The following is an 11,557-nucleotide window of genomic DNA, read 5'->3' on the forward strand; positions in this document are numbered from 1 at the left end:
AATGTATCACACCACACTGTCCATCTGTTTGATGTGTTCTGATGTACTGGGTGTCTGTAACGTATGACCACTGGAATGTAGGGAAACACCTATATAAAAGATGGTGATTCAATTACAATCTGAAGGAAAGCTTAGCCTAACATTGGCTCAGTGACTGTCACACCTTTTCAATTTTATATAGGTGTTTCCTTACCATTTCGACGCCCTGTTGTCAAGCAGGAACAATGTTAAGTGGCAATTATCGTGTAAAAAATTTCGATTAATAATTACGAGGAAGAAAATTTGCCAATTAAATAAAATAAGCCGCAGTGGATCTCTGAACAATGGACTGGCCACCCCAGAGCCCAGACCTCAAGATGAACATCCCTGAATCAGTGGCGGATGCTGGTCTTTCAAGGAGGGGAAGCTCAATTTCGGCCTACATCATAAAATGTGTCGGTTTATTTATACGTAAATTCTAACCTCCGTTCCTTTTCAAGAAAATGATCTGTGACCCTGTCGTACCAACAAGGCGTCTTTTCCAGGGACTTGACTAGTGTCCTCTCAATGTCCAGCAGAGCTAGGCTGCTTAAACGGCCTTGGCCCATGTGAAGTGTGTCCGCCTGTGCTCCCACAGATCTTTACACCAAAGGATCGCTGATTTGCTCATTTCGCTGTCATTCAAAAAGGGATTCAGCCTCAGACAGATCATCCAATCATCATGCAGAAGCTGAGCGTCCGGGCCAGCCGAGGCCAGCCCACTGCCCCATAGACCCCCAGAGACGCTGAGCATCCGATGGGCGGAACAAAGCCCAGCATTTATCCAATCACTCGTCCCGTTTCGCTGCACTTCACTGCTTCGCTATTGAACTGTGTGGACGCTCAGCATCCTCACTGTTTAAAGCACTGTGAAGCTGCGGGAATGATTGAGAGGAAAGCCGTGTCTTTACCAGTGATAAGAAGCTGATTCTGAACAAAAGTTGAGCGCATTGTAGTGCATATTCATTCAATGACATGTACACACACCAGTATATATTTGATCACTTATTTTTTGACATTTTAGGGGAATCTGAGCTTCCCTTGCAGTCTTAGAGCAATCGCCTCTGCCCTGAATGTATCAAGAGCTACTTGGATAAGATGGATGAGAAGCAGAAAATGTTCTGTGACTAAACACCCATGCTGATTTCATTATACAGCTGAAAGCAAGTCTCTTGAAAAGAATGGACGCTGTAATGAAGGAAAAGGTGACTTGGTCTCCCAGGGCCAGCTGTGATCTCATAAAGTGAACATCTGGGAACAACCATGAAACACTGTTGGCTAAATGTAGCTGGAAATGTAGTGAAACCCATGTGGTGTTCAACAGTGCTTTCTCTAGTTATGAATGTGGGAGTTTAGAAGAGTAAGGCAACCAAACCCCTACATGCTGTGGCATGGCAACCATGACTAACTGTCAGTATCACACTTGCTGTTTTAAGGTTAGAAAAAGTGGAAGTCACAAAACAGACCATGGGCTTCTTTTATAAACTGAGCAGCACCACAGGCCCAGCACCTGACGTGGGTTTGTTTTGTGTCAGAAGAAACACGGCACAATGACAGTATCCAATCTCAGCTCACCATCCTGACTTAGTTTCCCAAGAAAATCAGGATCATTCAGGGTGGGGAGGTAAGATTGGGAACCACACCGGAGTGAGTGAAAGCTGAGAAGAAAGCTAATGGGATACTGTTTATGGTCTGGTAAACACATACATGGCTGTAGGAAAGTGCTGGTTGCTTAATTTTTATAACAAACAAGACACCTCCAGCTTCTGTGTTCCCATGTTGTATCGTTCACAATAATATCGTCATAATTTTTAAAATGATAAACAAAAATCAATAAGGTGATAAGAGTGCTGTTCAGACTTTTTGACATCACACAGTTACCCACAATACATGTACGCTGGAAAGTGGCTCTGAGGTGGAGGAATTTGCTCCAAAAAAGGGAAGCGACTTAAATTGTGTGGAAGGGCGTGGTTACAAAATATCAGACGTAGAATAAACCATGGTATTATTTAAGAATTAGAAGAAGCCAATAACAACAGAAGGGGGAAACACAGCTGATCTGTTTCACCACCTTGAGCAGAAGCCCCCGGTTGAGGACGAGGAAAATCAAAAATGCCAATGAGCTCTAACCCCAGCAGATAACCTCCACTGATGCAGCACAGCCACTATTCTGTTTGTTTTGTTATTTCCTGTGAAGCTTTGAGGTTACTTTTTATATAATTGTTTAAGTTTGCTGTGAATATTCAAACACATTGCCTGCACTGAGGTTGTGTGGTAGATTTATATTCGACATTATTTTTTATACGAAATCAGAATCCTGGTAAGTTACTATTGTTTACTAAATAGGCAAAGTTTACAGATTCTTCTGTAGTAAAATTAAAAAATGTAAATAAATAAAACTGTTTACATCTTGGGGCGGCACGGTGGTGCAGCAGGTAGTGTAACAGTCACAGAGCTCCAGGGGCCTGGAGGTTGTGGGTTCGATTCCCGCTCCGGCTGACTGGTGTGTTCTCCCTGTGTCTGTGTGGGTTTCCTCCGGGTGCTCCGGTTTCCTCCCACAGTCCAAAAACACACATTGGTTGGTGGATTGGTGACTCAAAAGTGTGAGTGAATGTGTATCTGTGTGTATGTGTTGCCCTGTGAAGGACTGGCGCCCCCTCCAGGGTGTATTCCCGCCTTGTGCCCCAATGATTCCAGGTAGGCTCTGGACCCACCGTGACCCTGAACTGGATAAGGGTTACAGACAATGAATGAATGAATGAATTAATTAATGTTTACATCTTACATATATTTCATTTAATGTAATTAATATAACATTAATTTTGTTGAATGTTTTATTTATTGAAATTAATAAAAGTATTTTTCATTGTTTTGTCATATCACCAATAATATCATTATTGCAAAAATATTGCGCAGCCCTAATTCTGCCCAGAATTATAAAGTCACTGCTGTTTCCACCTTAAATATTGTCATGTTTGTTCCTATCTAGTCTCTCTCTAATCTTGCTAATCACCATAATAATCGTGATATTACATTTTCATACCATTTTATATCTAGTCCCCTGATAAAAACACAACTTATACATCCTCATGTGCTGTAAAGGCTATAGCACTATGTATATATATATTTTATATATATATATATAAAACAGGGAGAATATTGAGCATACCTGCTTATTCCACTCCATACACCAGCACTTTAACGGCTGACAGTGATTTGGAGCTTTAATTCTGAACAAGGCCATCACTCAGTCGGCCAGGAGAGGATTCTGCCTAGGCCCAGGGGCTGCCCTAATTAAAAAGGAATTAATTGAAATATGGGAGACCCCCACTCTGCATTCATAAATCTTTCCTCAAGACATTCTTATCGCCACTGGTGCTGCTCCAGTAAGCCAAAAAGTGTGTTGCCGGACACCTCCATTTTAATTAGCATATTTATCAAGGAATTTGCACGACTATGGGGACAGAAGAACTAAAACACTGCTCATTTGTTCTCTGTGGCTTTAGAGGCCTTCAGGTTCATCCAAAAAACCCCAAACAAAGCCAAACACTATGAACAGAATAGAAGAACTAACTGTAATGGTTCCTGTAGCTGGAGACCACAAATCGCCATTAAAAACTATGTCTATAAATGGGTTTCCAGTTCTGTGATGTGAGGTTAAAACCAGCAGGGGTTATAACCCACAGGGGAAATGTACAAACATCAACTGGCATTCAGTTGGAGCCAAAAACTGATGTTTTAACCATCACCAATTCTATCATCAGCAGGGAAAAGTAACCTAAAGGCATTGTGAGTTTGAGATTGTATCCCAACCATTGTAAAGCAACCAAACGCATCACAACCATGAGAAATTTGCCATCTGATGCACTACAAGCCAGATATAAGTGAATATACTGACTTCCGTGCTCTTGGTTTGAACCTAATATATGAACTTAACTGTACATTTAAGTCGTATACGCATTATTACCCTGAAAAAACCCCAAGTCGGTCAGTTCAGATCTCTGCTGAGCACGTTTAGAGGAAACATATGCCCACCAGAAATGACCACATTTCCATTACATGAAACACTACAATGCACGGTTTTCTTAAACGGTCTGCTTAAACAAAGACTACAGCTTGAAACAGAAAAAGGTGTGATGTGAAGGACACGTTTCACAGTTCTCTGTTCCAACCACAGGATTGTGTCACCTAAAAGTTAAAATATCATCCTCCTGTTCACCAAGGAAGACATAAAATATCTAGAGAGGCTGAAAGCACCTGGCTGCAGTCCAAACCCTGGTTGTTTCCTGGAGCTTCTCTGCAAAAAAAAAAAAGGTGCTTTCCCGAGAAATAATGGTACATCAACCCATGAAGATATTCACTCAAATTTGTCCAAGATAACAACACAATGTTGTCTCCGTCAGATCCTATATTCTATCTTTACAATCTGTGCTCGGTGTGGTTTGTTTACAGTATGATTCAGACGTTTCTCTCCGGCTCATTTGCATGCCGCGGAGTTTCTCTGCACAAACCAAACTGACCTTTTTCACTGAGCAATGGAAATGCATGCGTTTCATCTCTGAGCTTTGTTTCACAAACTAAAAAACAGTAAAACTGAGTGGATTTCGAGTGCAGATGCAAGAGCTGAAAAACAATCACTTCAGACTGGTTCGTGCACCCTCTACACACACCACATGCATGAAAACATATCTAGACACACACACGCATGCACAAACACAGTGTGGCACGATGGCAAGCTACTTGTTTTAAATAAATGACGTGGCCAACACCTTCCTCCATCTTTACTTCAGTAACAACAGCCTGCTATTGGATTTACCTTTTACATCCTTTTGAGTAGGTGAATGTGAAGGTGGCGTCGGTGAATCGAAAATCTGAAAGAGAAACATGAACATCAAGTTACATTTTTGTCAATACTTGTGCAACCCTTTTCACCAGTAGACAGCTACTTTACAGACCACCTTTTGTAGTTTAATGGCTTACAAAGCTTGTGTGATCCGCACAGAAAAGCCTCAGATCGAACGGAAGCAGATCAGTGTGAGCCTCAGGTCACCATGCTCCATGTCAAGTGTCGGTGAGAGGTGTATAAAGCCCCAGCATTCAGCTCTGTAGCAGTGGAAGTGATGTGTAATCCGGAGCCACTCATCTACCATCCCCGTCTGACCTCCTTAATATTTATGTGACCCAGTGCCATCAAATTCTCACAGTAAAACCTTTCAGAAAACAACCTCTGAGCATTAGCGAAGGACAGGGCACTAACCAAAGTGCGGTAAAATGCAAGGCGAGTATTTAATGTCTTTAATATTGAAAGTTGAACAGGTTCCAGTAAGACATCTTTTATAGTCAACTCATACGTCCACAGAAACATCGCCTGTGAATGCTGACCGCAACTGTGTGGTTTCTTGTTGTAAAGGTGATGATTTTAAAGCAGGTTTTTCAATAACAGCTTAAAAAGTTCCACAATTACATCATTATTTTAACCTCCCTGTAGGTCACAGAGTAATACAGAGCCATTTTGAAACATGTAAACAGCTCAATTTGAAAGCTACCCAGACTAAAGTACAGCCTCCACACATGGGACTGTGCTACAACCAAGCTCTCCAAGGTAAACAATAAGTGAAGGCCACATCCACCCACAGAAAGAAAACAGAGAATGTTTTATGGAAGGCTCATTATTTGATGGATATAAACCACACTTCCAGAAACGTTGGGACACTTTCTATAGTAACTATTGAAATCAGTAATGTGCTCATTTATTCGAAGTATGGACTTAATTTTATTTGTTGAATATAAACAAATTTAGGATTTTTTTAAGAGCCAGGTTTTCAACTGGGTTTTCTTTTGATTATGAGTATTCCTCCTATTTCCGGCCGTCCCCTAACTCTGGCCACTGCCGTATATCTCTCTTCGCCAATCGCATTGGGTAAAACAATAAAGTTCAAGCCTTAGTAGGGCATTTAAACATCAGTCTTGCAAGAAGACACATATCTAAACAATATTTAAGCATCTCTATCAGTGTTGTAATTCTTTGTGCATGTGGAACACAACACATTTCCATTTTGTGACAGATACTTACCTCAGTGTAAAAGTTAGCTTAGCGGTTAGCTTCCTTTTCTCTGAGTGGAAAAACTACCGCCATTTGTAGTCCTTACATGTAGAGTACGGATACCAACACAGGACAAACGTAATCTCATTGTGAACCTCTCAAAACCACTGGATGTGGTAGCAACTGTCTCTTTTGACTGTCACAAGCAGGGGAGGTGGCCGAAGTTAGGGGGCACTAATAATCTTAGCAGTATTGGCACCTACTTAAACAAAAGCGCTTTTATCTAAAAACATATTTTCTTTTAAAGTCAAGCAAGTCTTGGACATTAATCTACACACATATGACTCCTGAAAAATGTTGATTTGAGTGAGTAAAGTACTTCTATTTATTTACAGTTAGCTAAGATTTCCAATATTGTAATTAAAGTAGCCAAAAATTGAGGTAATTATGCTAAGTTTTAATCATTGGGGAAGATACTGTAGATATTATTTGTTGCAGATTTGCAAGTGGAAATTTTGCCCATTCTTGCTGTAAACAAGACTTGAGCTGCTCAACAATCTGCAGTCACCATTGTCCGATTCTCCTGTTCGTGATGATCCATACATTTTCAATAGGAGGCAGATGTTGGGCGCAGGTCAGTCAAACACATGCACTGTGTCTACAAAGCCACACATTGATTTTCTCCCAAGGCCATGGTGCTATAATAAACAACACTACCAAAGGGCTGGATGGTCACACACATCAGCAGCAGTTTCAGCCATGGCATTTTCCTTTCATGACATTATGAACTGTAAATAATGAAAGACCTATATTCACTGAAATCTAGCAATCTAGTACCACTTCAGAATAATTGTACACTTATGAAGGTTTATAAATGGTTTAAAATCATTTTATTAATAGTTAAACATTAATAGTCATTAATAATCAGTTATAACACACAGATAGAAAGGGCAACAGTGACCAGATGTTTGCCAAATAGTGAACTCACATCCATCGACACTGTTAAACCCCCAATCTCGCCGGATACTGACCTCACTTTGTCTTCTCCATCAGTCGACATTAATTTCTATGCTTTTTGCATCAGAAAAGTTGGGACATTTTGTAACATTTAACAAAAAATAACATGTATCTGGGATTTGTTAATGATATTTAAACTTTGCTTGTTGAGATGGGCAAAATAAGAATGAAATGTTTATAGAAAATTCATGTCACACTTCTGAAGCATTATTTTTCAGGAAGATTAAAGGCTAAGCAGCAGCTCTATGAAAGTGTGAAACAAATAAATACAGTGGAATTTGAGTTCCTAACTTGTGTTTATTGAGAGTGAGAAAACATGTTATTTCTTACTAATTGAAGGAAAAAGGTTTAAAAGACCGTTGGTCCCCCCCCCAAACGGTGTTGGGAAACTCTAATAGGCGTCTTGCCTGTGACGTAGACGGTGGACAACAACTCTAGAAGTTGCACTTAATTTAATGCAAAATCAGGAAAAGGTGTGTTGTTTTTGGCTGCAATCATTCAATGTACAGTGGGACATCTGTGCACAAATGGCCCAAAGATCCCAAAATATCCAGAAAATGGACTAAATCTGTCCACTTTAAACGGGCACTTTGGAAAGGACCATCCGCTCACTCCGTTATCTGTAGCTCATTTCACTGGCGCTTTTCCAACAATATGGGCATGTAAGGACACCAACGAAAGGTGTTCAAGAGCCTCTGTAACATGGAGGTAAACAGGGTAAGGACACTCACTTCGCCTGTTTTAGTTGGTGTTAGTTAACGTTAGCTTGACTTGCTAAACTCGGTGGCTCAGATTATACTCGGCTACGTAGCTGCTTTACGGTTTATAGTGTTCCGTGTTCGACTTCGATCACATTTACAAGAATAACGGTACCTCTAAATTTGAGTTTAGCTTATTGCTAGGCTATTGTCATGAATAATGTTGGTTATTTAGCTAGATACTGTCATAACAGTCCGTCATAACGGTGTTTTACCGCGTCGATGTTCAGCTGTTGTCCACCAGTGACGTCACGGTCGCGTTCAAGAATTTCCGTAGCGAGTTTTAAAGCAAATTAAGCTGCTATTTTCATTTTAATTCATACTTATATATGTCAGTAACTACAATAACGTGAAATATTCATGGAGGTCCATTAAGTGGTGCTTAGCCTTTAAACTGAATGGATTTTGTTTTGCATTTGACTTTTTTTAGAGACTTTTTAGAGTCAACAGCTTGCCTCTCGACCAAATTCTGAGGTGAGTGCTGTGGAAATATCATTAAAAAATTTCATAAGATGAAAACAACCTGTCATTTTGATTTGCAGCAGAGCTGTATAGGCTGTGTATACGTTATAACCATGGAAATAAACCATGGCCCGAAATCTGTGGACACTTGCTCATGCAACATTCATTCTGAAATTAACTCCTTGGTTACTGTATCAGAATCCACTATTCGGGGAAAGCTTTAGACTTGATATTGTAATATTTCTGTCAGGATTTCACAGCGTTCACCCAAAAGAATCAGTGAGATGTGGCGCTAATGTTGGATGAGTAGCTCAAAAAAAGGCATCAGATGGAGCTCCAATGCTTCACAGATCAATGTGCACAAGCTTTATGTCCCTTTAGCCCAACCTTGTTATTCAGCGCCTAAGGTGACCTTAGGTTCAACTGCAGCCTCTCCAGAGTGTGATCAGGTATTAGCACAAAGGGTAGCTGTAAAGTAGCTAAATTCACGGTTTATACGATACATATTATTTAAAAATAATAATACAATTTTACAGTAATAAAACCCCTCACTTGTCCACAACAGAGCAAATTGGATGCAAAAGAAAGCCTGGCAACATGAGTCAATTACTGAAGGCAAAGGTTGCCAGAATAACATCAGGGGGTCTACGAACTGGAGAGTGGACTTACAGCTCACGCAAGGGACAGGAGCGTAGGCTACAAAAAAATAAATAAATAAATAAAAATCCCTCTCAACAAGTGTAGTCTCCATGGCAACATCAAGAGGGATTTCCACTGACACTGGATACGGAGGGAGCAAACTGATAGCTAATAAATATTTACACAGGCACTCTGCATAGTCTCGGCCATTCGGACGCTTTACCTGCTTCACCAAAAAGTGTCTACGTCTTTATTTCCCTGAGAAGAGGTTCCATCGCTTTGACACCTGAGCCTGGCACTAGCGAAACAACCGGTTTATCACCCTTACAAGGGAACACCAGAGTAATATCGTCAAAACCTAGCATAGTATTTTAATCATACCACCATGGCCTTTGGACTGTAGGTTCCCAAATATCACGGTACAATCCAAGAAACGTACACAAAACCAAGGTATTTATATGTGCTACTATTGAACACCATTGTAATATCATCAGATACCATCACAGAGCCATGGTATTTTGTTTTATGGTCTGTGTATTGTGGGGAATTTGAGCACACAGGGCTACACCCTTGGAAAGTATGATCTGTTCGAGACAAAAGAGGTTCCCTGGAGAACCGTGAAGGCTCTAGGAAACACGATGGCTCAGTGTAGCATGGGAGAGAGGTTCATGGACCACTTGAGTGCTACTGTATAGATAGATCCATGTTGGCTAGGCCTCTGTTAACGTTAACACAATTCATAAACACAGCCTACATCCATGAGATGGAGGTTCAGTTGCCCACACCTAAGCCACCTCAGCTCAGACTTAATTCTGTGGGTGTAGAGAGCGATGGTGACAGAACAGTCAGGTTTGTGCTTTGCTCGTATTCGTGATGTAATCAAGCTGAACCAGGTCGTGTTAAAGGAAAACACTTGACGACGACAACCACAATAACATGAGGCTCTGGACACTCACCAGAGAAAAGGCAGTCTTTCTCTGCCTTGCACCTTTGAATCACGATGTCGACGTCTTTTTGAATCCTCTCTTGTCTTGAACACATCCCCATGAAATAGAAACCCCCGCTGGAATGGCCCCTTTATAGCTGTTGCTGTTGGTTTTTTTGTTGTTGTTGTTACGTCTGACCAAACGTCCAGTTCACCTCACTCTTCCCTCGACTCCCAGACACGACGTGCCTCAAAGCCAAAGCCAAAGCCTCCAGTCTGTCGACGTACACACGCTCTCTCTCCCCTCTCTCCGTCTTTCTTCTGCCGTTTAAAACCAGTAACGACGCCCTCAGGTGTGTCACTCGGACCGCCACCGTTTCATCGTCTCGTCTCGTGCGTTTAACGGAAACGGAGGGCAACAGCAACGGCTGCAAGTCGACGGAAAACACAGCTACTCTCACCACGACGGAAACATCGTCCTCCGCTCCTCATCACTCACTCTGCCGAACCCAACAATGGCGAACCCGCGAGAGAGAGAGAGAGAGAGAGAGAGAGAGAGAGAGAGAGAGAGAGAGAGAGAGAGAGCGGCCGTTTAAAGTGAAACTAAAGGACGGTGGCCTCGCGAATGTGGCTGTTAGAGAGCGCGAGCTACGAAATCCTCAGTCGAACTCAGCAGCAGCTCAGATACGTCATACCCTGTTTTGTGTGTGTGTGTAGATGTGTGTGTGTGTGTGTCTTAGGAATAAATAACGTCGTGGGGACCAACTGCTGTTTACACACTGACATTGTGGGGACTCATCTTCCACAAATGTTTACATATTAAGAATATATGTTTTAAAGTTAGGGCAACGTCAGTTTCAGATGAGCCTAGGGCTAAAGTAAGGGGTAAGGTCAGGGTTAGAGTTGGGGTAAGAGGTCAGGATTAGTCGGGGTACATTTAGGATAATGTCAGTCTAAGAAAGAATAGTAGTAGTAAGGGTAATGAATATAGTAAGAATAGGTCACCACAAAAGTCATGGGAGTCTAGGTAAAGGCCCTGCAATGCATGAAAACCAACTATGTGTTTGTGTGTGTGGGCCCCACCACAGGATTTACCACTTTAGAGGAGTTACTGATTTATGGGTTTGATATTGAACATTATAGTTGTTACTAAGATACGATGAGATTATTATCGATTTGGTTTTATTTTTTTTCTCCCATGTTATAGTCTTAGTTCTGTCCATTAAAGGCTAAGCACCACTTAATGGACCTCCATGAATACTTCACATTATTGTAGTTACTGACAGATATAAGTATGAATTAAAATGAAAATAGCAGCTTAGTTTGCTTTAAAAATGACGGAAAAACCCGAGCTCGCTACGGAAATTCTTGAACGCGACCGTGACGTCACTGGTGGACAACAGCTGAACAACGCCGCGGTAAAACACCGTTATGACTGACTGTTATGACAGTATCTAGCTAAATAACCAACATTATTCATGACAATAGCCGAGCAATAAGCTAAACTCAAATTTAGAGGTACCGTTATTCTTGTAAATGTGATCGAAGTCGAACTCGAATTCATCCGACACTATAAACCTCCGTAATGCAGCTACGTAGCCGAGTATAATCTGAGCCACCGAGTTTAGCAAGTCAAGCTAACGTTAACTAACACCAACTAAAACAGGCGAAGTGAGTGTCCTTACCCTGTTTACC

General features: G+C 41.3%; 1 protein-coding gene across 2 annotated transcripts in view; it reads right to left on the bottom strand.

The window, feature by feature from the left end:
- Positions 1–10,394, bottom strand: part of LOC136676494 (protein mono-ADP-ribosyltransferase PARP8-like) — a 74,213-nt gene extending 63,819 nt beyond the window's left edge. Inside the window, exons 1-2 of one of the 2 annotated variants that reach the window (XM_066653568.1) lie at positions 9,894–10,394; positions 4,835–4,889 (exon numbers count right to left, since the gene is read on the bottom strand). In XM_066653568.1, coding sequence (XP_066509665.1) covers positions 4,835–4,889; positions 9,894–9,984 — 146 coding nt within the window. In that variant the 5' untranslated portion in view covers positions 9,985–10,394. The remainder of the gene's footprint in view (positions 1–4,834; positions 4,890–9,893) is intronic. The other variant, XM_066653567.1, reaches the window with a different exon arrangement.
- Between the last annotated feature and the right edge of the window lie 1,163 nt (positions 10,395–11,557).

Source organism: Hoplias malabaricus, chromosome X2, assembly GCF_029633855.1.
Source record: "Hoplias malabaricus isolate fHopMal1 chromosome X2, fHopMal1.hap1, whole genome shotgun sequence".
In the NCBI taxonomy this organism is placed as follows: Eukaryota; Metazoa; Chordata; class Actinopteri; order Characiformes; family Erythrinidae; genus Hoplias; species Hoplias malabaricus.